Raw genomic sequence first — 26,546 nt, 5'->3', positions numbered from 1 at the left:
TCCCCCCAGTCTTCCCCCTGCACTGAGGAGTGATGTGCAATATTGCAGATAACTGTGAAAGCTGAATAACCTGGAATGGGGCTTAAGCCCTGATACGTTTTCAGTGCAGCCTCTGCCAGAAGCAGCTCTTTGTTGCTGATTGAGCACATTTGCTGGGGAGTTTTGATAAAAACTAGAGCTCCAGGAACCTTTAGTGCAAGCAACACCTCTAAATTGGATTTACAATTACTGCATGTGCCGGTTCTGGAAAATCAAATTATCTGGTGTGTTTGTTTTTACAGCTCAAGGATAAATCTCACTTCCAGCATAAGCAGATGTAATTTTGTTGAAGTAAATGCAGTTGTTACTTGTGTCTGAATTTTTGGATATAGCTGTAAATCTTTGTTGCCTTTTTAAGGAGACTGTCTTTCTCCGTTGCGCTCAGTACAGAGATACGTTGTGAATGCTTTGCAGAGAGGTTTTGGAAAATTGAGAGGGGCGGACTCCCTGTGCACTTCAGCTTTCTCCAAAAGATTACTTCTGTCACAAAAGATTAATCTCTGAAGTTTACTGGCTAGAAACACAATGCGTAGCCGTGGAGATTGGTTACCGGGGGAGGAGAGCCGCCTCTCCTGCGGGTCGGGGAGCGGGCAGTGCTGGAAGGGACGGCAGGGAGGGACAGACACCCCCCTGACCCAGCCAGAGCGGCCGTCCAGGGAGCAGCACCCACTCGCTCACAGCTGGAGCCGCCAAACACAGGCATGCACAGTCCGTGGGGAGAGTGGGAGCTGACATGATGTGCCTCAATTCCATGCAAAATGAATGAGCTGCTGTTCTCAGGGGTGTTTGGCCCCCGTCGTTGAAGTACGAGTACGCGGCTGCATCAAGTGCACTTGCATCATCTGATGCCTACATGCACATAACAGAGACGGGGACCAGTCACAGCATTGACTTGGGTGTTCTGTGTGACGTGCTTGGCATTTAATTCCTGTTTGCTGCAACAAAAAGGTAAGAAACTTAAAAAGTGACAAGAAAAAAACCTAAGCCCTTCCCCCTTCCACCCCCCCAGAAAACAGTTTTGCATTAGTGTAGCCTTTGTCTCGAGCTGTATTTTCAAAGCTATGGTCTATTAGTCTAAAGCTACTGTGTGGATGCCTGCAAGGCACATTACAGCTCCTAGTGTGACAAAGGCAAGTCAGATTTCTTTTCTCCAAGAGCTGACACTTAACAACCTTCAGGAGAGCGCGGTAGCAGAAATGCGTGACAGTGTGCTGAGCGGTAAGTATTGATGCTGTTCTCCCTCTCCTTTATCCCTTCAGATGTTGCTCATTTGAGCAGTAAGCTAACTAATGGATCCTGAGGATTAATAGGTTTGGGGGACTGTGTTCAGCTCAGAATTACATATTCCTAAACTGGCTGTGGTTACTGACTGCCGACTGACCAGCCTGATTCTGTAGAGGCTGATCATAATTTGTTTTTCCTGATAATGCCATGTAAATGTATGAAAAGATGCTGTAGTTAAGAACAGCAGAAACCTCATCTGCTAAAGCAGAGAAAGCTCTGTGTGTTTTCACTCTAAACATATACCACCTGTATAATTATCTGATTCCTAGCTAACTTCTAGCTAGACAGTCTTTTCTCAACCCATAATTGACAATGAAGATTGAACAATCTGTGTAAATCTTCAAAAGATGTGAACATGTTTAATAGCAAAAGTATTGCACTACATGTGGGTATACAGGCATGTTAAATATATTTAGTTGAATTGAAATGGTTAGCAGCTCTTTTGACAGAAGAGGAAACTTCATGATTTAATGTAATTTATTGCCTTAAGGTCTCTGTGCTTACTTAATCCTATCTGAATTTATAAAGAAATTGCAGCAGGAGAAATTTCATTGATTTGTTAATTGATATATAGCTTTGAATCCTTATTATGCTGGGTGCATGGGGAAGGAAGAGAGACAAGCACATTTATCTTTTTATTTAAGCTCAGCAGCTTCACTCTTCAGTTAGGTTTCTTGCATGTTATGGAACCTCATTGCTGTCCCTGTTCTGTGCAGTAATTTTTGCTTTCTTAAAGGATAATAGCTGAGTCTATGAGGGGAGTATGTGATCTGTTTCATCTTTTAAAACTATGGCTTTAATTATGTTCGTGTAGCTGTTGCTTTGTGATAATTGTAACAACTTGTGAGTGAGGAAAAGAAATTATTTAGCCCTGGAGCATTTCTTATTAAAAGGTGGCCTATTTATTTTCATAAGTATTTAAAAGAGAGAAAGGGAAAGATAGTGGGATTTTCTTATGTGATACCTGTTATAATTTTTAATATAATTTTTTGGTAAGTTTTAATTTTTTTTAAGTACAGGTTAGTTTTCCCTTTTACAACAAGTGGGTGCATATACATAAACCCTGTCTATGAAGAAATTTTAAACAAAGATCAGTTGCAATACAGACGGAGAGCAATCCATTTGAATTGGTATTTTAGATAATCAAGGTGTGTATTGAAGGTCTGTGGTATTTCTTGTATTGTTGCTGTCTGCTGGGAATTCAGCAAGGCTTTCTGAGTCATCATTCACAATTTCCTGTATTTCATGACATGAAGTAAAACTTTTACAGTGGACAAAGTTCTGATACAGTTGATATTAAAGTGCTAGTATTGATTCAACTGCACTGTAAAGCTTCAATTTGTTTTAGAGTGCAGACTTTGCTTCCACACAGTTTAAGACAGCTGAGATGACCTTATTCTCTAGATGAAGATAATATAGGTCAAACCCTGAAATTTAACAGTTCTAAGTCAGGGATATCAAGTCAGTAAAAAGTGTTCTGTTTCATTGTGCCACATCCAGTCTTTTCTTAAACACTTCCAGGGATGGAGCCTCCACCACCTCCCTGGGCAGCACATTCCAATGCCCATCACCCTTTCTGTAAAGAATTTCTTCCCAAATGTCCAATCTAACCATCCCCTGGTGCAGCTCAAGACTGTGTCCTCCTGTCCTACTGCTGAGTGCCTGGGAATACCCAACCAGTCCATCTGAAATGGTGCTCTGGTGATTTGGGGAAAGGTGGCCTGCTCTCAACATTCTTTTTGTGCTTCCAGAATTGTGTTTGTCTTCCCTAAGGAGCCAACATGTTCTCATGAGAGGGAAATGATCTGCAGTGTATTATGAAAGATGTCTGTGGTGTGTATCGGGAGAGGAGGCAGCTGGGGTGGCCGTGTGCTTCAGGGGGCTCTAAATGCATCCACTCTTTGATCTCAGGTTTGCAGTCACTGAGTGTGTGCACATGAGGGAAGCCTCAAAGGAATGGCAAAATGACCTGAGGCTGTTTGTTTATGGAGAGGACTTAGGAATAGCAAGGAACCAGCTTGGCTGTCAGATACCAATGTGATGTCAGATACCAAACTATGAAACTTTCATCGTCTGGGTGCTGGATGTCACATGGATACCTGACAAAATACCAGAAGCCCCAGGAAGTGGGGCTTACTGATTCAGCAAGTCTTTACTCTAAAAAAACCTCTTCGGTTTTAGGAGTACAATTTAGTCTTTACAAAATGTGGATTTGTAAGGGTGCCTCATATTTTCCTTTTATTTTAAAAATAGAATCTGATTAGTTTATAGTAGTCTTCATAATATATAATTAGCAACAGAATGCTAGATCAAGCCATCAATTTTTAAGCAGAGCTCTTCTTTGCTACCAGTGGAGAATTGCTTAAAAATTGATGGCACAATCTGGCCTACAATGAACAGGGGATTCATGCAGAAAGCATTAGTTGTAATTCTACTCAGTCTCCATCCTGGTGGTAGCAGGGTCCCAGAAACTCAAGACCAGTCTGCTGGAATAGTCTGCAGTTTCAATACTTGTTCGGAGACAAAAGGCTTAAGGATTGCTTAAAAAAACAAACAAACCAAAAAAGACCCCAACAAAACAAAACACAGAAAACAAAACCGAAACAAAAACCACAAACAACCACACCCAAACAAAAACACCTGTTAAAAAGCTACCAAACCCTTAGAAAAACTATAAACCACAGCTATTTTCCTTCCATTAATAGAAACTATTTCTCTAATCGCATACAAAAGTGAAAGAATCATTCTCTAAGCACCAGGAGACTTTAAAATGCACAGAAATGAAGGCTGTTTCCTTTATTTTTTCATGTTGTGTTGTTGAGGTGTAACTACACTATTTTACATAGGGATTTTGTTGCATTGAGTGCTACTAGACTTTGTAATTACATATTAGAGAACCAGAATAGGGGTTCTTCTGTGCCTCAGAGGATATGCTCAGGCAAATATTTGTAACTAAATAAAGATGAAAGGCTTGTTCAATGGATTGTAATTTTTAATCCAGTTAAATATGTTTTACTGCATTAAAACTATGATAATTGACAGCAAAGACATTTCAGCTGGTTGTCTTAGGTTATCTTAGGAAGAGGGATGATCAGGGTTCTGCTGGTGGCTATTGTCCCATGTGAAAATGTTGAAGGGCCATGGAAGTTTAAGGGCAGACCTTGGTAGTGCCTTATGGTGTAGTTAACACATGGCAGCCTTTTTTTTTTCCTGATCTGCTTAAAAAAGACAACTGAGGAAGTTGCAGTGTGCCAGACTCCAGGGGAAGCTACAGGAATGAAGAGGTGTGAAGTGTTAACTGTGTCTTCACGAAGTTCGCTGAATGCATCAGTCACAAAAATGGTTGGGCTGTAAACCTCTGCCAGGTGCAGGGGATAAAACTCCAAACACTTTCCCAGGCTTAGGTGCAGTGCCACTCTAAAACAGCATCCAAGCATGGGAACATCACCTTGATCCGCCTATCTGGAGGTGACAAAAACAAAACCTGTAAGGTTTCTTGGTGTGATTTGCTCTCCATCACACTGTAGCCTTACAGTGGCTCTTATTGAAAACACAACAGTAGCAGCTGGGGAGTATTTGGAGTCCAGGACAGCTCCTGCTATCCCAGCCACAGGGATGGGTGTGTGGGGCACCTGAGCTGCTGAGGCTCTTGAGCATGTTGTTTCATCCCTGTCAGCTTCCTTCTTCCCGCTTGAGACAGTCCCATAGGTTGGTCACCTGCATAAACACAGCATCACCATGTCCATCAGTACAGCACATCTCAGATCTGTGCTTGGAGGTGTTTCTGTTACAGAGTCAGGGGAAAAAAGTTGCCCTGGAATGGACTGCAACAGGTCAGCTCAACCAGCCTCCTGCCCAAACCTGGGCAGGGTTCAGGGTTACCTCAGAGCCACTTCAGGCTGATATTTATAAGGCTCCAAGAATAGATTGCACAGCCTCTTAGAGTATATATCTGAGTTTACCCGCTCTCCTGGCAAAGAAACTTGGGTTTGCTCTATTTTTTAAACCCTCCCATGAGCCAAGTGGGAGACATTAATTAGATCCTCTCCCACCACCTCATCCCCAGACTAAACAAGCCCACCTCATCTCCAAGCTAAACAAGCATGGCCTCTACAGCCTTGGTTGCCCACAGCTGGGCTCACTCCAGTTTGTCACTCTCCATGGGCTCGTGAGCCCAAACTTGCACACAGAAGTGCAGATACAGCCTCATGAGCACCATGTCAAAGGGTGTTTATTCACCTCTCAGTGAAATCTCCATCACCCTCCTGCTTGTGGGGTGGGCATTGCACATCAATGGTCAGCCCCCGGGATGCAGTTTGCATCAGACACTGATGTACAAAACCTGAAAGAAGGAATGATCTTGTACTCAAGCAGTGCCCCATCAGTTCCAGCACTCTCCAACTCTCTTGCCTCCACTGCATCCCTAGGCTTGGGGATTCTCTGGAGGAAAGCAGGGATCAGGGAGGCAGCTGCCCTTCCAGTACTGCAGTGCTGTGTCCCTAAAGGCACTAACCAGAAAACAACCTGGAATAAATGAGCCTGGCAGAAGTGATGGGGAGGAAGAGAGTGTTACCACCTTCCCTGGAAGGCGGTGTTCTCTCAGGGTGTGCTCCAGGAGCGGGGTCCTTTCTCACACCTCTGCAGGCTGGAAGGTCATGGGCTGTTTTTCTTGGTCTTGGTCTTTGCCTCTCAGAAATGAATCTCAAATCCTGTGTAGCAGCCTGACACAATTTTATGAGCATTGTCTTCCCAGGTTATTGGCAGGCTCTGGCTTGACCTGTTTAAACTCAGTCAGCTTGGAAAGGGATATGTAGGGCTCCACACCGAAGCACTTGTACAGCTGCTCTTGCAGCATTTCTGGCACTTAGAGCAATCAACAAAATCTGCCACTTGAACTGAAACTTTCTATATCTAGTTTTTACCCTTGGGGCAATTTTTTTAAAAAATTGTTTATTTAAGTTTAAAGGTAAATTATTCAACCATATTTGAGCTACTAGAATGTAAAGAGAATGCAGGCAAGTAGTCTTTTGTATGCAAATAATGACTTACAAATTACTTACAAAACGCTCTATGGGAAGTTGTTGGGTTAATTGGAAAGCTGTAATTAACTGGTTAGAAGCAGGAGGTAGCTATCGCAGTGCAGGCCTATCCAGAAAACAGACTGGGGAGACAGGTCTGGGTGCAACAGAGCATGCAGGGCAGAAGACTGCCCCTTAGTTTATTTTGCCATTATATACCTGTGGCAAGGTGACCATGGATTGGAGAATGGTATCCCCACCTCTCCACCAACATTGGTCAAGGAGGCTGTCATTTAACCTCCCTTTCTCTTGGAGAAGGAATTCATAACATTGCCAATATTTACAAAACATGGTCCTGTGTTTACAATTCACGAGCGTGAGAAACTGCACATTTCTCCTTTAATATGAACGCTCAGCAAACCAGGAAAATCTATGGCAACAGGTAGCCTCCCCTGATTCCATGGGAGTCTGAATCAGCAGGGAGACTGCCATGGCAGTCAGAGCCCCACTCATTTCTTCATGCTTGAGGAAGTCCAGCAGCTCAACTGCTTGTTTTTCTCTCACCTTCCTGAATTTCCTCCAGTGCTTTTTCCTCTGGGCTGCCAGCTGCAGTGGTGATTGTTCTGTACAGTTGTATCTTGCATAACAATTGGGGAATTAACAAATCTCCCTTTCAGAGTTAGCTCCAGCAGGTCATGTTTTGTGTCTCCAAGACATTTCTTTTCCTGTCCTCTCCCCAGTATGTTGTGTCTAAGTCAGAGGACAGTTTCTCCAATATAATGCTATTTCTGAGAGATGGAAATCTGTTTGTCCACTTCATACAAAGCCAGTGATTAATTGACAAAGAAAATCTATGTTTTACTTCTCACACTACTCAGAAACACTATATTTTCTCAGAAAGTGAAAGTGATAATACTTTTTCAATTCTGATTTTCATATTGGCACTGACATATAGTATCAAGGTGTTTAGGTTTGAGAGTCTTCCAATATCTGCAATGTTGAGATGTAATTTTAACCCTTCATTTTATAGAATGTTAGCAATAGTTGAAGTGCTTGCTGATTCTGCAAAGCCCTGTAGAGAGCCCATGTAGCTAAAGCAAAGGAATGAGTGGGGTTTTGGCTGGGGAGATCCACACAGGTCACCTCTGGATATTGAAAAGGGGAACCCTCACCATTCAGTGTCTGACAGGAGTGGCAGAGCACCATGTGTTCCTTCTTTACAATGAAGCTAAGTTTCATGCTTCTGTTGTAAAATTTCTGGGAAAGTCCGTTACATTTGTGAGTATAGATCATTTTTCCAACTTGGCTGCTTTCATGGAACCATAGAAGAGCCCAGATTGGAAGGAGTATGAAAAAAACATCTGATCTAGCCATTTATGGGAAAGAAGAGCCCAAATGAAATAGTCTAGCACCCTGTCCAGTGTAACCTCCTGTGATGGGAGCTCTGACATGTCCATGGAGAGGTTGTTGCAGTGAACTTGTGTTCGTCACAAGGAGCCACATCGAGATGATTACAAGGGGTAGCAGATGCAAGCTGCAGCAGGAGAGGTTTCATATCAACATGAGAAAAATTAAATATCTAGTTAAATGCATACACATTCATTTTGGGTGGATGCATTAGGGAACCATATGCATGTTTAGCTAAAACCTGCCTTTGAAAACTTGCATTTATTCCAGATCTACACACTAAGCCATTTCTAAGCAACAGATCAATCACTGTAAGCTTGCTGACATGAGATGTCTAATGGGAATTGGATCCCTTCCCTTCAGTGTGCTCTGTCTTTAATCCTAGCCTTATTACTTGAGATGTGATGATTTTTCTACTCCACAATTTTTTTTCCTAGAGTCAGTTACAAGCTGAAATGATGAAGGGTTCTGCATTTTTGCACACAGTGCATGAACCATGCTCAGATGCTCACTAGAGATAAGCCCTTCTTAAAAAAGGGAAGTTGTGAGGTGCATGAAAAAGGCAGGAGAGGGAGAGCAGCACTGAGTAGCTGTCTTCTGAGAATGGCCATTATCCCTTGCATATGCCTTGCATTAGGGACATTATGCCTTGCACAGAGTGGTGCCCAGTGTTTAAAGAGAGGTGCAAAGAAGCAGGCAGCAACCCACATCCTTCCCCAGCCCAGCTAAGCCTTTGTGGTAACATCCCAGGAAATGCATTCTCCACAGGACAAGCTCCAGAGGCACACGTGTCCCTGCCAGCTCACCCTGCTGGGATTCCTGGAGAGCAGCAGGCTGTGGTGGGTGCCAGCACCTGTGGGGAGCCCCTCCAGGGCTGCAGGGCAAGAGGCAGGCGGGCAGAGCCGGTCTGCAGCAGGGGCAGAAGGGCAGGCACCAGCCAGGGAAGCTTGTGCCTCTCCTGTCTGCCTTCGCCTGGGGGAAAGGGATGTTGGCTAAGTCATAACAAGAGTCAGTGGTTGCTGAAGTGTTTTAGAAATGAAGGTGTGTGGTGATTTTACACATCCTGGCTTCAGCTCAGTGCTCATGGAAGGTTGTCACTTCTTCAGCTTGCAACTTTCAGAGGACCCTAGGTGACCTTGGGGGTTTTGGAAAAGGCATTTTAAAAACTGATGACAATCTTTCTACTCTTTGAGTTTAAACAATGTAAGATATGCACAACCTGAAGAATTATTCTGTTTTCTTTTGTCAGTGTCTGCTGTAGAAAGTGTTATTTTGGAAGAAGGAAGGTTCATGCACTTTCTGTGTCTATTTATACTTTCTGCATACAACTTCCCAGACTTGTGTGTAGTATTTTAAGGTTTATTACCTCCCACTGTTGATATGTCTGCACTGCCTCACCGAATTCAGCTGATGCCTGTTGGCTTCATTGCATGTTTCCAAAAATACAGACTTCAGAGCAACAAGATTCAATGAAAAAAGGTGTCGAGAGGAAATAGTGGTCGTATGCTTAGATAATGCTGTGCTACAAACAAACAGTGTATGTTAAATGTACAGCACTTTTCAGCTATCCTGTCTTATCATATGCTGGAGCTCTGTCTGCTTGAGTGCTTTCTAACTTGCTCTTTCTGTTTTTTCATGCTTCCCTGGATTCAGAGAGAGGTAAATTATTTTCATTTTTCCATTTTTGTGTTTATCCTTCCGGCATGCACTGAAAAATGTTGTATTGGTTTGCTTGTAACAGAAGCTTCACTTCAGTAAAATTTATATCTGTCACCTTTTCAATTTGCTGTTAACAGAATTGTCCAATTGATACTAGCTGTTGGTTTTTGGGTTTTTTTTTCCCTCAGCACCCAAACCCTCTAATAATAGAACAGTTTAAAATCATGCAATGCAGTGGGTTTTAGTATTTGCTTCTGGTCTTGGGATTTAAATTCAGATGATGATGTTGTCTGGAATCTGAAATGCAAGACACTAGAGTTAAAATCCTAGCTTTTATTTTAAAAATTGAAAAACATGACACCGAGAGCAGGAGATTTCAGAGCTGAGTTTAGCGAGATTTGAAAAAGTAAACATGTATTTTCTATTTTTGGTATTTGTTTCGAGTCCGTCTGGGTTGCTTGCTTGTCTTTTAAGTTTGAAGAAAAGTTGTCCCCGGTATGTTTGATTCGTTTGGGTGTACAAAGGGATCGTTTGAAATTCTCTACAATGCTTCCTGTTTCATGGGAGCACAAACAGTAAGGCATTGTAATCAGGTGCTTTGCAGCACAAGGGCTGCAGCCACTCCAAAGGCTCTTAGCAATAGAATTGCATCCCTCAGATGAGATTTGGGGGTTGTTTACTCTTCTAAATTGCAAAAACTTGAAAGTGGGACTGGGTGGAAGGAATGTGGTTTAGAGATGCAGACTATTCCTCATGTTTGCTTTGTGGAATATAATGAGAACGCTTTCCAGGCCTGACTTTTTTTTTAATCAATTCTTGAGGCAGTGTTGGCCTAGGGAAATATTTGAATTTTCTTGATTATGGTTTTGCAGTCTAATGTAGGTTTCATGCATGTGGAGAGTGATGATCCTTCCAGCCTAGCCCTGGCAAAAGTGTGCTTCAGGCAGATTCATGGGTAGTGTCTGTGCACAACTGCTGTGTTCTCTGTCTGAATAATAAAGAACAAAGGACTAGGAAGCCTTGCTTATAAAACAAACACACTGGAGAGATTAACTATTCTGGTGTAGTCTGCTGTCTTCAGTTAAATCTGTTAGAGAGCTTTGAGCATCTCAATTTGATGTATTTCTTTATTAAATCTTTAAATATTCATTTTAAACAAAAGCCCATGTTTTCCAATTAGATCTTGAAGACAGAAGCATTGTCAAAAATATCTAAATACTAATTTGTCAAAGTCAAATTTACAGGATCTGCTGCAAAGAGGTTGTTCAGAGGTTCACAGGCATAATAACACATTCATTTACATAAAGGAAATTCAGGATTCATCACAGTGGCCATCCTGAGGAGTTAAACCACCCCTTCACCATGGTTCAGGGGAGAAGCAGCAACTATTATGGCCTTGACAAACTACCTAATTTGTGTGCCTTTTCTTTAAAAACTACTGCACAGGGTAGGAAGGCAGAACCCTGCCCATACACATTTCAAAAATATTGTGAAGTAGTTAAGGAAAAAACCAACAAATCACCCTGAAAATTTTTTGTTAACCAAGTCAGTGGCTAGTGATTTTTCATACAATCTGTCCCAGAAGTTCTGTCTTTTGTTAAACCCATCTATAAAGCAAACAGAGATCTAGCTACTGATTGATTTTCAGTTTGCCATGCCTGTCTAGCATGTCTTGGGCTGCCAGTCCGACAGGAGCTCCGCTCCCAGGTGGTGACCATGGCATGTGTGACAGGCTGTCCCCCTTGCCACGGTGCTGGTGCTTTGGCCAAGTGATTGTGAGGTGAGGCTGGGAATGAGGACCAGCACGGGACATACATTTAAGCTGTGCAGTCTGTACTGTGGTCACTGTGCTAACAGAGCTCGTGGATCTGGAGAATTGCTCTTGGACATGATGCAGATCTGTGGCCCTTTGCAGGAGTAGAATAAAGCCCTTGGTAGTAGAGGGGTAAATGGGTTGTGACATCTCAGAGGCACCTTTCCTGCTAGTGAGGCAGTGGGGGTGAGGCTGACAGGACTTCTGTGCAGAGCAGGTGGTGGAGGCTTGGAAAGCCCAGCTGGGGACTCTGGCTTTTGCAGCTGCCTGAGCACAGGCTGCAGGAAGGAAATTGCAGTGAAAGTCACACAAATGCTTTCGGGCTTGGAAGTGCTGGGCTCTGAAGTGCTGAGCTGGGTATCAGACGTATCAGCTCTGAGAGGGTTTTAGCAAATTTTGGAAGCACACAGAACTGTGGCAATGATAAGACATCAAAGAAAAACCGGCAGCTGTGAGCTTTAGGGCTGCCAGATTAAAGTCTCTGAGTATCACACAAAGTAGCCATAGCTCCTCCTTCAGAGTGAGCAAGTGACATTATCAAGGAATGAAGCAAGCAGCCTTTCAGCAGGGGATAATTTGCTCTACAAACTTTATGCTTGAATGAGAAAAACAAGCTACACTCTGTCAATGCCAGACCATTTGAGGAGAATTTATTAAAATGCATAACTGATGTTTTGCTGCAAGGAAATCAGTTTTCAAATTGTGCAAAAACTGAAACAAGAAAAGTCTCCCAAAAATCTCTTCTTGGGGAGGGCATTTTAACTATTTGGATCCAAAATTCATCACCAGAGTAATGTCATGGTGGCCAAGTGTGCCATTTTGGGTTGTAGCTGGAGAGCAGCTAAAGAGGTAGAGGAGCTCTGTGAGGTGAAGTGCTTGGAGTGAAGAAAAATGGAAGGCTTTCATGTGTGTTTAGTATTCCCAGCAACTGTCAGAAACACGGGAAATTCTTTCTCTGCCACATCATGTCCAGCTCTCATCACTGAAGAGAGAAGGGTAGATGTGGTTACTGTGTAAGAGAAATGGGAAGGAGAGGACTCTTGGAAATAGTTATTTTATTTCCTCCTCCTCCTCCAGGATTTGATTCCAAACTGTTGGGTGTATATTCACCTGGAGAAGGAGCTGTTAGTTTCATTTGGAACAGGTGGAACAGAAGCAGTGGTTTCACTTGGTGTCTATCTGGTATCTGGTAGCTGAAAGGTCCTCAGTAAATCTCTTAATAACAGATTTTGCAGCATTTTTGAAGGCTGCTTGTTTCATTAGTTATCATTTTCTTACCTTTGGATTTTTCTCCATAACTTTGCAAGTTCCTTGGTGTGACCATAATAAAAAGACAAGTGAACTGAACAGTCACAAACTCAGCTATAAGCCATTATATTATTTCAGCTATAAGCCACTGTCCTTTCTCCTATGTGAATAAGAAGACTGGATAAAAAGCCTGAAATGTTAATCCAGAGGATTTGTAATTTCTAACATAAATATTACTGTAGGGTTTCTTACACCTCATCTTTTCTGCCATTTATGACTGGAACATTTGTGTGTCATGGAAAAATCCCACCTGAGGATGGTCTTGATGGCATTATATTTACCTGCTTTCATCATGTGCCTCCTTCTCCCTTCTCTTGCTTTTTTCCATCTCTGCTCCCATGGATATTCAAGTCTTGTCAGTGAGTGGCAACCTCCTGCCAGGTGTCTCTGACCCTGCTCTCCTGTAGTGCTGGCTGCCCTCCCCTTTTTGTTTCCTTCTTTCTTAAGTCTCTGGTGAGCTGTTTGCAGGAGAGCAAAGCGAAGCCTGAAAGTTACAGACTCGGGAGATGGTTTCCCCACAGCCTGGAGTATCTGTTCTGTAACCCTGCAGCTGCAGGAGTCTGCACCAGTACAGAGAAATCATCTTCTGTAGGCTATTCTGGATGAATTCCAATCAATTTTAAGACAAACCCAGAGAATATAATTTTCTGGTTCAAGGATTCTAGTTACAATTTGTAATACATAAATCTGGAAAGAAATGTACATTTTCCTGGATGTGTATCATTTTAATATAGGTGTTTTAAATAGCAGTAATTTAATTTTATTGAGAAGAATAGAAAATTTTATTTCATACTTTAAGGTTAGGATGTATGGGGTTTTTAACCAAAAACAAAAAAAGGATTCATGCAATTCTACATTCTTCCACAGTCTTTTGAAGAAATAAGTTTAATGTGAGAAGGTAATGGAGGATGTGCTACTCTTTTAGGCTGTACTTAATTGGGATGCCTCCTAGGACTTTAGCATAATAGTGGCAAATGGTTATAACTGCTACTCAAACAGGACAGCATTAGCATAAACTGCTTTTAATGTGATTACATTCATCTAAGGTTGAGCAGCTAAGTGATGCTTAGCCAGGTGTTAAATAGGTATGATTATCTAAGGTTTAGTCAACTGTAGACATTTGCCAATTAAAGAGAGTAAAAGAGCAAATAAAAATTAAATTCCCTTCTATTTAGCACTTTACATTGTCTTTTCAACTCTCAAAATTGCTTTTTAAAATGTCTTTCTTTAGTTCTGTATTCTTTCAAAGTAAATTACTACTAAATGTTAAACTGTTTGGCAGAACCAGTTTTACCCACTCTTGAACAAAATTATTCTTATCTATTTTTCTGTTTTTCTAGCTTTTGTCCAGAATACTGATTTATGTCCAGTCCCTATAACTGGAAAGTTATTAATTGATGATGTACATCTACAAATTATTTTAAAAAAATTAAAATTACCGTCTATGCGGTCCTTCTTCTCTGTAATCCTGCACTTGTGTAATAAAATTTCAAGACTATACAGCTTTTTTTACAACACCATTCTCCCACTAAACACCTTGCTGCTCTCCCCATCGACATGGAATGAAATTTTACTAGGAGCTGTCATTCAGATCCCACTGATTTCATGTGCACACACATCCTATAGAGGCAGACACTCATCCATCTGGTTGTTAACCCTGTGCTAGCTCTCTATCCAGCTGTGGGCTTTGAAATGGCTTTTTAATGTCTTTTTCACTTGTTTTCCCAGCAGAATGTAAAGATAGGGGAGTGGTAAGAGGAGGCATTTGCCCTTTTCCATAAATTTCTATTGCAAACACGCTGCTCAGCACTTCTTCATTATCCCAGGGGTCTGTTGCACATAAATCTCACTTAAATGTTAATCAGCTTCAAGTGAGCTGCAGTCAAATGAAGGTTTATAGTTAAAGCAACCCAGAAAAGATCTCAAGTAGAAGAAGAATCAGAGACTGATCTTCTGGCTTACTTGGGATTCAAGACTTTGGACAAAAAAGAAGCTGATCCATTGTGGTCCTGTGTAGAGAAACACAAAACTTAGGAAAAGTTTTATTGTTGCAGTAGGAAGCAGATACTCTGAAACCCTCAGAAAGCCATACCTTTCTTCTCCAAGAGAAGCCGTGGAGCTCTGAATGCCTAGAAATGCCTGAAGCAATGCTGCAAGGCTCCTGCTGGCAGTGGAGGAGCCAGCTGCCACCAGCTGGCACCCCAGCTCCAGGCCTTGGCTGCTGGGCTGCCGTGTAGGGCCACCCGTGCAAGCACAGAGGCATCTAGGTGACTTCCATGAGTTAATGGCATCAGTGGTACTGTCTGTGCACTGCCACAAGGGGGAGGGATGGTTTGTGTGCCAATTTTGATTGATGATTTGAAAACAAATGGTGATGGCAGGGTTGAGTGTGACGTGGTACCACAGGTTTACACAAATTCACATTTCATACTTTGTCTCAGTAGATGCAGGCCCTGATCATGTAAAGCTTTATTTATATTCACAGTCCATGAATGTAATTAGCTGATTTGCTTTGTTTAAGCTGTTCAGGTACTTAAAGTGAAACAGTAGTGCATGAGTCTGCAACATCCCCACGAGGGTTTTATTAACTCTCAGTAGCTGACACTGATGTACTGGCTGGTATGTCCTTTTCTTCTGTAATTGTGTTATACAGCCTTGTTTATGACTGCATCCCATTACAAGCAGAAATATTGACAGGAGCTGCAGGACAGGTGCTGGAGAGGCTGGACACAAGCCTTGCATGCAGCTCTGCAGTACTGAGGCAGCACTTGTGGAACAGAGGAATGGGCCTGGCAAGCTCCTTCCCAGCACCCACCAACAACCCTGTGGGGTTTTTCATACGGCACCTCATTTCATGTTTTTTACCCATAGCTGCTAATTTTTCATAGGCTACAGGTGATCCATACCCTCTTCTCTTGGAGTCCAGCTAGGAGTCTTCAGCTTGCTTTTGATGCACCACACAAGGAGGAAACCATTCTAAAGCAAGACTTGGCACATGTCCAGATGAGCCAGAAGCATCAGTCTTTTTCCAGGAGCAAGATTCCAGCTGAAACTCAGCATCTTGCAGTGCAGAAAAAGGGAAGAACGTGCCAAAAGGCTCTTGTGGCCAAGGGACCTGGGGACAGGCTGGAGCTAGGAAACCTGGAGGCATCTTGTGTAATAGACAGCACCTTCCTGGATTGTTGCGTTGTGCTTTTTCCTGCAGGTCACCATCAGTTGGGTAAATCACTGTCCCAAAGGACACCTGTGTCTTACATGCTGGCAGGGCAGTGCTGCAGCCAGGGAGAGCCAGTGCAGCCCATGGGCTGCATTCCCCATGCAGGAAGGGCTCAGGTGGCAGCCTCCTGTCCCTGCTGTGCCCCAATGTGTGCCACTGCAGGCTGGGATGCAGCAAGATGGAGAGGGGCCTTCAGCTTCCCTGTGTTTCTGCATGGTTCTGTCGTGTAGAATTGCTTTCAGATCTCATGGTAGGATAGTTTTATGTGGCTTGGGTTTTATAAAATATTATTCATCAGGCTTCAGGTTGCAAAGCACTTGGACAGAGCAAGCACCTGTTACTGGGCAGCTCTTGTATTGCAAGGGCTCATGAAGAGCAAAACCTGCTGTTCAATTAGATACAGGTACAGCACTTACCTGCAGGGCAGTGTCCATGTCTTGTACAGAGCAGGAGGGCCAGCAATCCATTTGCCACAGTCTCTGGATAGCTTCAGTGTAAAATTCTTCAAGTCACTGGGTATTTAAAATTAATTTAAAAATTTGCCATCCATGCTACATTAAACACTGCTCAGAATATTTACAGACTTTTATATACAGAAATACTTTATTTTATACTAGGCCTGTGGCTTTAGGAATATCCCTCCTATCTCTTCACCACTGAGAGCTTTGCTGGTAATCATTTTTGTATAAAGAAGAAAGGCACTGAAAAGAGACTTCAGGCATAAGAGGCTGGAGCAAAGTCCCAGACAAATCTGAAGGTAGCAAGAGGGTCACAAAGTAGGAATGAGCTGTGGCTGTGTGGAAGACATGAAAAAGCAGAGGTGCAAGTGAACAAAGAGTCTGGTACAGCAAGGATGGCAGCTGGGCAAAGTCAGGCTTCTTCCTGGCTCAGTACAGATCGCTGACTGTTTCAGAAGAGCTCCTGCTCTTAGGCAGCCTGAGAACAAATAAACCTAGTTGTGGCACTTTCTTCATCCATGCTAGAAAGCTATACTGTGCTGTGGTGACTAGCCAGTACAGTGCAAAAATCTCTTTTGTAGGGCAGCTTTATTTAACTTTTGAAAAAATAAGGTCAGAAATTTAGGGCAATTAGTGTGAGCAAAGCTCAGCAGGTTCACATCTCCCTTATGCAACCAGATCTCTAATTACTATCTGCATATTTTAAACACTTTATACAGTCCTTTGAAATAGGAGGTTTTTTTCTGACTACAGTGCTGTATGCTGTTTCTTGGGGTTTTTTAGCAGTTAAGAGCTGCATATGTTTTCTGTCTGAATATGTAACTCTTTCTCCACTTCATCTTCAGTCACATATTTGAGTAAATTTTGCTGTTTATTTACAATTGCATTTGGATTATGGGTTGTAACTTGAGTAAGTTGCATGGTTAGGAAACTGTAATGAGCTTCTGAATTCTATAGATGAAACACCAAAGATTAGATATATGTTTCATGGGTAAGAAGTTTATTACATTTGTAGACTTGCTTTGTCAAAGGCATGTATTTTATACCTTGAGAGCTGAGGCATACACCTGTTAAACCAAAGTAGGACTTGCAGTTTTGGAAAAACTACTGATTTCAATGTCATCAAATTTGTTTTGCATGTTTCTAATATGTCCTTTTATCTTGTTTACACAGAGATTTTGCTTATGTGGCAAGAGACAAAGACACAAGAATTCTGAAATGTCATGTGTTTCGATGTGACACACCTGCAAAAGCCATTGCCACGAGTTTACACGAAATCTGCTCAAAGGCAAGTGGATTTAAAATCAGCTGCATTTGTCTGTTCAGAAGTCCCTGAGCCTTATACATGTAATCAGTTGTATGCAGTGTTAGTTCAGTTTGTATAACTGGCAACACGAAACAGTGCAGAGAGTTTGTAAGGGAAAGGATGCAAATGGATGGGAATTATGGGATAGTGGGCACTTAGATTTGACGAGGATATGTGCTTTAATTTGACAAGTGTGTATAGGGGCTAAAGGCTTTCCTTAATAATAAAGAAGCTGCAGTTTCAAAACGGCAAAAGAATACAGAGGTTCAATTAATAATAAACAATTGTGGTAAACTCCATAAATAAATCAGACCTTGCTTGAATGGTGTTATTCATCAGTATTATCCTGCAGGACATAAAGAAAAATAATTGCTAACTGTATTTTAAAAAGTCATGGGGGAGAAGGGTTTTAAGGTACTCTAGTTATGTATACTGAAGGGTCTTAGTTCCTGCTCTGATAGTGTTATCCATAATACTGGGGAGGACTGTTCTTTTCAGTCATTCTGCCTTAGAGGTTTGACACCATTCCCTGGTTATTAATTTTGGTTTTCTTGGATGATCAGTCCATGAGTGTCCTCTGTACAGTCATTTCATGCAGCAGTAACACAGCACATCCTTGAAAGTGGGCAGTCTGAAACTCTTTATGAAGAGAAAGTTGAAATAATCTACTTGAAACTCTGATTCTTTTATTGAGCTGTGGTGGACTTGAGAGTGCATCTCACTTTTTAGAAATATTACACTGCTCATTTTGGTTTCCCTTAAAACATTTTAGTTTGCATCACATAAAAGGCTGGCTTTGGGGGTGAATAACCTTATCAGTTATCCCTGTGTAACTTGTCTCTCTCCATGAGTCACAGCTCTTCTAGAAATGCTAGCTAGGAAACCTTCAGGTTTTAAAATTCTGCTGTATGACTGTCATTTGCTTTTTACATTTTGTCTTCATGTTAGTGATTGGAATCAGTGACACCAAACCCTCCTCTGTAGTCAGTGGTATAGTCTAAAAATTTTTCATTTTTGCAACAAGGGAGTGCCAGTGGCAGTATTCAGGGAGCTTAGCCAAGGAGCTGCAGGCTGTGCTTGGTGAATTTTAACACCAGCACTGCAGCAGTGGCTGACTGGGAGGCCTGCTAGGTTCTTCCTAGTTCTTCTCCAACTCTTCAATTCACACAGGTATTCCAGCAAGTCTAAAAGGGAAAAATGTGCTACACAGGCCCTGCTACTACTGATTTCATCCAGTAAGGTCAAAGTCAAGTAAATGCCATGGTAGCTTTACACAGGAATATCAGAAAGGGAGCAGAGCTGTCACATAAGTAACTATGACATGAAACTTCTGAGATTAATTTTGGATAAGAGAACAATTAGGCATTTAGCTAGCCATAGCTAACAGCAACATAGTTAATTCAGCAATAGGTGTGATCCTGATTCAGGGAAGCTTGTGCTGACATGCTGTACCTCTTTACTGAGTCAGGGCTTCTTCCTAAGCTAGTGTGTATAATTTTTCATCAGAGGGGGCAAGAATATTCCCTTGTGACCCTGCAACTGAAAATACTTTCAGAGTATAAAAACTAGAAAGAAAAGGAGGGAGGCAGAGGAGAAAAGTTTGCTAGAAGCATTTTTCAGACCGAGTGTCATCTGCTGTAGGACCAGGTATCTTCATAGTTTAATTACAATGAACAGTCGTAACATAAAGAAGCAGATAACTATGGTTCAAATATGAGCTTTGGAAAACCTCTGTTAGCTTCTCTGGATCCTTTCTTATTCATATATTTGTAGGGAATAGCTATCCAAAATGTTTGTTTAGAAGTGGGGCTTTATTCTTCTTTTGCTAGTACTACACATTTTGAAGGAACCACATGTTGTATTTTGCATGGGATTTTTAATTACAGAATTAACATTAAAATGGAGGAAAAAATTTGCACAGCAGATCATTCAGAGAGGAACATGCACAATGAACATCCTTCTGTGTGTGTTAAATATTTATGTTTCTTGCTATATTACTCCTCACTATAATTTTGCTATTGATAAAAATGACTAGATTTTTTTCCTCCTCAACCTCTCTTTCATCTAGCCTTGGACACTACTTAAGTTCTTTATGTGGTCAAGGAATGGTGAATAAAGTGGAGTAAAATTAAAGTTGTTATTTAAAAAGAATAACCTGCTTAGTCATGTACCTTCTGACTTACTTCAGATTTCAGAAATAGGGTTGTAATAAGACTAGATTTGTAGTTGCTGCTGTACTATGTGGGTTTTTTTAATGGTGAATTATCACTGTCTTTTTCAGATTATGGCTGAACGGAAGAATGCTAAAGCTGTGGCTTGCAGCTCATTGCAAGACAGGACAAATGTCACCCTTGACGTTCCTCTGCAAGGTACTGTGAGTTACAGCTAGTATCCTCAGGATGGTCCTGTTCTAGATAAGTTTTGTTTCTGATGCAGTTTTTGACAAAAATGGAGCATGCTGGGTAGAGAAGTCAGGAATATTTCTGCTTTTTAGTTAAAGTATCTGACTGATTGTAATCTGTTCCTGTATTACTGTAGGTATTTTTCTTGGTTATGTTGACAGTTATGGAGTCCTGCTCAGTTATGTCAACTTGTGCATTTTCTCTTTTATTTTGAAATGCAAGTGTTGCAGACACAGTCTTACTTATTTGTGGCTACTCAGGATATTGTCTTTTTTAAATCAAAATACCTCCTGACTTAAGACTGCACAGTAAGCCAAATCTTCCTTAAAACCAGAATATACTCCAGTTATTCAGCTGGATTCAGAAGAGCCATAAGAGTACTCCTCCTAGGTGTCAGCATCTACTTTAGCAACTTCTGAGGCAAGGGTGCAAGTGGGTTTTCATCCAGCTTTTGCACACTTTACTGCTTGGTAGAAGAAAGTTGCCTTTGCATGACTGTGTTTAACATATTAGCAAGGATGGCATTAAAAGTAGATCACAGATTTTACATAGTTATTGCAGTGAAACTTAGGTCTATACATCTCAGACACCCATTCATCTGTATTTTCTGTGTTTTAAGATGCCAGCAATATATTATGATTTTATTCTTAGCATAGACCAAAATTTCCTTTAGAAATTATTGAGGCTTGTTCTTGTTAGAAGGAATAAAAATTTCTTTAAATTGATACAATACCTTCAGAGTACAATGAATGGGTAAACAGTTTTATGTTATTGATGAAATAGAAGTGCTTTTTGCTGCTGTGAATGCTGATTAATAGAAATTGACTTTTGTTCCCATGCAGTAGATTTCCCAACACCAAAGACAGAACTGGTCCAGAAGTTTCACGTCCAGTACCTGGGCATGCTACCTGTAGCTAAACCTGTGGGTATGTAACACTAAGTGAATTCCAAAGTACCTTGCCTAAACTCTAATGGCTCATCTACTGCCAGTGCATGATTTTTGAAGGGTAGCAACTCTTCTGTTTCAGTCACATGACTCAGGCCTGAAGACATCTAATACTCAGGGCATCATATGAACATGTGTTTTGCAAACAGGGTATTCTGGGAGCTGCCAAGAAAGTAGAATTGCTTTCTACAGCTTTCTCTGAATATGAGCTCTGCTACTTACGAGAAGGGCCCTAAAGAACTGAAATAGTACAAAAGCTAAACAAGATGCAGTCTTGTTTTTTTATAAGCCAGAGACACCTGTTTTGTTTTTCCAGATGGAGAAATACAACTTCACAATACTTTCTTCCATGATCAAATTAATTTTAATAAGGAATCCCAAACACTCTGTTTTCTATACTACTATGTGAAGATAAAAAAATTCTGTTATTTTTACATATGTTACTTTTCACTGTTGGATTTTATTCTCTTTTAGGAATGGATACTCTGAACAGTGCCATTGAAAGTCTAATGGCTTCCTCTAGCAAAGATGACTGGTTGCCAGTTACCATGAACGTTGCTGATGCTACTGTCACAGTCATCAATGAAAGAGTAAGGCAGACTGTGTTGTTTAAAACACAGTTAAAATAACATGAGTGTTGAAAACCAGGAACACAGAAATGCAGGGTTAATTTAAACTTAAATTCATTTGCTTATTTTGCATTTTATTTCTTTCCAGAATCTGCAGAGGCTCTTACTGCTCATATCAGCTTCAATTTTCTTTATCATTCTAAGCATGTTCTCAGAAATAAATTATTAAAAGTATTCATTAGCTATTTGAATTCAGTGTTTTCTTTTCTAGGAATTTTGAGCCTAAAATGTTTTAGGTTAAGCCCAAAGTGGTAACAGTCCTAAATTCCAAACTGCATTTGCCTTACTCTTGGTATGGAAGCCAAGAGTAATATAAAAATCTGTGTTACAGAAGAAAATGTAGAGCATTTTCCGTAGTGTTTAATACAGTGAGACTTACTAATGCAATATTTTATATATGTCTTTTGATGAGGTACCAAACCAACATCTCTGTGTTTTGGAGTCAACATAGCCATGTTGTTTTGTTTCTTCACAAAACTAGCAGCTTCTAAACTGTACAGCATTTTAAAATTTTGTGGTAATGCTCAAAGCCTCGGTTTTCTGGTGACAGCCTAGAAGGGGAGATCCAGCCCAAGCCTGAGCATGCTTGGTTTATGCAGATAAATAAGAAGGAATTACAATGCTGTACCAGGATGTCTTCCCATTTAATTGAAAGTTCCACAGGGTTTCCAGTAGTAATGATCAATCTTTGGCTCGTGACCAGAATGAAGAGGAAGTCATGGTGGAGTGTCGTGTGCGGTTCCTGTCCTTCATGGGAGTTGGCAAAGACATCCACACGTTCGCCTTCATCATGGACACAGGAAACCAGCATTTTGAGTGCCATGTGTTCTGGTGTGAACCAAATGCAGGCAATGTATCAGAAGCTGTTCAGGCTGCTTGTATGGTAAGTGACCTTCTTCAAAGGCATCTAATAGCACTTTAGATTTTCACTGCCTCCATAAATTATCTTTTTTTCAAATTTGCAATTGTATTAATTTCAAGACAGAGAAAAGAAAGACAAAAATAGGAATTCATATTATGATATATTTAATCAATTAAAATCCAAGCATTTTAATGTCTGAAGTGCCAGATTGGTGAGCAATGCCCCTTTAATTATTTTCTCTCCTAACTTCTGCAACATCTATGTAAATTAGATTTCTTTTCTTTCACTACACAAGTTACCTAATGCCAGAAAAAAACCATTTTGTTTGGAGTTGTGTTATGAAATCCAGTGGTAATATAGTGAAAATAATCCTTTGTCAAGAGTAACTGAACCCAGAAAACTTATTTTTCAGTTTTCAAATGGGTATTTATATGATTTAGTATCTGTTGTGTGCCAATGGACAGTTTCTGCCCAAGCAGTGGCAGACCAATTTCCCATTAACTTCAGCTGAGCTTTTAGTTACAGCCAAAACAGAGGTTTGACTATATTCCATGAGAAAATACTAAAAGTGTACTTTAAATGGTCTGTGAAGTTATTTGATCCAGTACTGATTGCAGAATGGCTGTGCTTTGTTGCAGTTACGGTATCAGAAGTGCTTAGTAGCCAGACCTCCTTCACAGAAAGTTCGGCCACCCCCGCCTCCTGCAGACTCGGTGACCAGGAGAGTTACAACGAACGTAAAGAGAGGAGTCTTGTCCCTCATTGACACTTTGAAACAGAAGCGTCCCATCACTGAGATGCCCTAGCTGTGTACGAGAGCAGATTCTCCTGCATTTGACTGAAGATAACAGCGGCTACACGAAGGAAATGAACGGACGATGTCTGACCTTCCATTTCAGTTGCTGATGCTTTCTCCTCAGAGAATTTACCCCTATCGAAACAATGTTAGACAAGCATGTTCTCTTGTTCTTGCCACCATCATGTGATATGAAAAGAAGCATGAATATTTTTTTTGCTGTCACTGAGTTACATCATGGGCGATGGAAGGTCTGTTTGATTGTAAATACATGAACAGTACTTAAACTCACGCAAAAAAGAGAATATGGCCACGTCCCTCCTGGTGAACTCATGCTAAAGTCCTTGGAGTGAATGATGCCTGAGTTAAAAGTTTCACCTTCTTGAGCTGGATTTGTCACAAACGAATCTTAAATCCTACAGCACTTTGCTCTCTTCAACACTGGAATAGGTATCAAGTATTAGCTACAACTGAATTACTGTAGATTTAATGCCAAGTTTTATTTTGTACAGAACTACACCTGTTTTAAATTGTTTGGCAGCATTGGTCTAGCAACTGCTTTGACATCTCCCTGACATGTTTTTAAATAATAGTGTCATTTTGTCATCTTCTGGTTACACATTATGGTTTTACAGAAGAATTGTGTTTAAAACCAAACAAATGATGAAAAATCTGGAAGTGTTTTCAGTAACTGAGTTGCAGGGTGATCCACTGAAGCTTTTCAGCTTTAAACATACAAATTCAACTGCTGGCTGTTAAATTTATTCTCCTACATATATAATTAATTCATAAAATTACTGTTTGTTCCATGGAGGGCTCAAACCAATCACGAATAAGAAAGAAGTAGTTAGTGATTTTATTGTCTTACAACTGTTATAGAGACTAAACTATTCCACACCTTTTCTATACAAGCGTTAGATGAAATGTTCGATTCAGTGTCTGGTTGTATAATTCCCCCTTCTCCTCAGAGTTTGTTGCTGAATATTTAGCATGCCAGAAGAAGAACAATTATATTTCCTGTTATTTACAAAATTTTGTGGAATTTATTTTACTCCTATTGCTCTTGTAACAAAATAAGAAAAGAGTTGTTTTTTAACAGGATAGTGTTTCAGATACTACAATTGGATTCCAGTGCTGTTGCTCCAAAGACTTCATCTAACTGATTTGCTTTACACACCTGCAGACCCTCACAAATCAGCCCAGCACTGCCCTCAAAATTGTACCTCAGGGTAATTTTGAAATGCAGTCATGCATCTTCAGTCTTTCCCTTTGTCATCTTCTGTCTAAACCTGCAGATTGGTACAGATTTTGGAAATGGAACATTAAGTATGTTTAACTAGTGTTAAAAATGTTTTGCCTCCATTTATAGCTAGGTTCCAAACTGTAACTGTCTCCCAAGTCTGCAATCTTGTCATACTCCAATGATAAAGGAGCACTGGCGAAGTTCTTGTTACAATAACTCTTTTTTTATTTTACTAAGCAAGAGACTGTTATAAACAACGATTTTCTTTTTTATTTCTTGTTTGAAGAAATTAATGACCACACCTGGCAAAGTAACTGAGGAACACAACAGGAAAGGAATGATGATTCCTGAAATTTCTGCGTTGAAAAATGCAGGAAAATCATTACCAAACTCAGTGATGTATGAGCAAGTGTCAGGTGAAGGCTGGCTATGCAACTATTGTAGTTAAATTTTGCTTTCTACAATACCCTCTGAAGAGCTGATCCTCTGTGGATCTCAGATCTCTTCATGACCACAGTTCTGCACCTCAGGCACTAAAGGAACTGTTTCCCCTCTCAAGGCTCACGCTGTTGCCACCTCCTTTGCACCACCTCTATTGCCTGTACAGCTGGTGAAGCTGCTTGTGCTGAGTACGCAGGGAGAGCTGGAGGGGAGGGGTGCAAACAAACCCAGCCTCTCCAGCAGTACTGGGGTTAACTGAGCACAGAGCCAGATCACAAAGCGTGGGGATGGCAGCTTGCATACAGCTTCTGTAGTTTCCAGTACTGATCCCAGTCACATCTGTTAGGAGCAGTGTAAAACTCACCTCCTGTCAGAGCATCACAGAAGTGTTTGGTTTGGAAGAGACTTCAAAGGTTGTCTAGTTCCAAATCCCTATCAGGGAGGCACTTTTCACCAGAAGAAGTTGCCCATCCAACCTATCTTGAACATTTCCAGGGATGACTGCTCTCAAACTCCAGTGGCTAGCACCATACCTTTAGGTAGGATTGTGAAGTTAAGAGATAGAAGTTTCCTTGTTCATCATTGTTCTAGTGATTCACATTTTATTTCATTTTAAATTAAATATTTTGATGGCATCTGTTTAAAGTTCCTGCTGACAACATCATGATTTGGGATTGGCAACTGTTGTACAGCAGTGAATTAATTTTAAACAGTATAATTAAATTCTTTCGTTGCATCTACACAGTGCTGATTCTCCCCAAGAGAGATCCAGGCTCTCTTTAACTAAAGCAACACTTAGCAAACAGCAGTGTAAAGCTTCTACATCCTTGTTGTCAAGGCTAAGAACATTGGTTAGCTTTCATTAGCAATGTGTGCAACTGCAGGCAGGGCTGAGAAGACAGAAGGGTATTTGAAAAGCTGTACATCACTCACCAGTGTGTTTTAAGAGGTTTATGTCTGCTAACATAATGCTGTTGATTTTGCAAATATTTAATGTGTGCTTAATGATCTGACTATATGTGGCCTTTTTGCTTCAGTAGAGCTCTTTATTCTCCAAAAGATTCAATATACACCCAGGTGTTTGCAGAATCAGAGCCTAATATTGCAATGCCTATTATCCTTTGTTTCACAATATATTCTGGCACTCTTTTTTACCATGGCCAAAAAAGTATGTATGGGATGTATGTTTGAGCAACTGCAACTGTTCTAGTTGATGTTATAGCAACCCTTCAGTTATCTATGCATTTTTTTATAATACCTAGTAATTCTGTAGGCTGGCAGCCATGTTCACTATGCCTTGTATGTCTGATGCCATATTCTAACTTAACCTGTTAAATATAGCTTAAATATTTTTATTTTATTTATTCTATTTTTACTGAAATATCCTCATTATTATGTTGACGTATTGTCTTTACTGGATGTTCTCTTGTAATATTCTCTACTCTGTATACTATAGGTTGCCTAAAAAAGGGCAGGCTTTGTAATTATTTGTAGTCACATTTTTATTGAAGTCTGTAGAAGAATCATGTAAAGCAAAGCTAATTTCTTAATTTTTTTCAATGCAAGTAGTAAGTTAGAGGTATCACGTGTCAGTCATGTCATTAACACACTCCCTTGCAGAAGCAAGGAGATTTATATTCACAGTCAATGACTAACAGATAAAAGCCTTTCTTTTGAAATCTGTAGTGCTGGCTGTAGGTTTTATTTAAGCCACTTAC

The 26,546-nt window shown here is 40.7% G+C and overlaps 1 protein-coding gene across 16 annotated transcripts in view; it reads left to right on the top strand.

Annotated features, from left to right (window-relative positions):
• Positions 1 to 26,229, top strand: part of APBB2 (amyloid beta precursor protein binding family B member 2) — a 176,944-nt gene extending 150,715 nt beyond the window's left edge. For 12 of the 16 annotated variants that reach the window (XM_063401824.1, XM_063401826.1, XM_063401832.1 and 9 more), the window contains 6 exons: positions 17,377 to 17,491; positions 19,791 to 19,878; positions 20,754 to 20,837; positions 21,332 to 21,447; positions 22,190 to 22,369; positions 22,987 to 26,229. In XM_063401824.1, coding sequence (XP_063257894.1) covers positions 17,377 to 17,491; positions 19,791 to 19,878; positions 20,754 to 20,837; positions 21,332 to 21,447; positions 22,190 to 22,369; positions 22,987 to 23,154 — 751 coding nt within the window. In that variant the 3' untranslated portion in view covers positions 23,155 to 26,229. Of the gene's footprint in view, positions 1 to 596; positions 988 to 1,111; positions 1,258 to 17,376; positions 17,492 to 19,790; positions 19,879 to 20,753; positions 20,838 to 21,331; positions 21,448 to 22,189; positions 22,370 to 22,986 lie in introns of those variants that run through there. The other 4 variants (XM_063401827.1, XM_063401835.1, XM_063401836.1 and 1 more) reach the window with 3 other exon arrangements.
• Positions 26,230 to 26,546: the final 317 nt, after the last annotated feature.

This window comes from Prinia subflava, chromosome 7 (genome assembly GCF_021018805.1).
Source record: "Prinia subflava isolate CZ2003 ecotype Zambia chromosome 7, Cam_Psub_1.2, whole genome shotgun sequence".
NCBI classification, from domain to species: Eukaryota; Metazoa; Chordata; class Aves; order Passeriformes; family Cisticolidae; genus Prinia; species Prinia subflava.
This window is presented reverse-complemented; position numbering and strand designations above follow the sequence as displayed.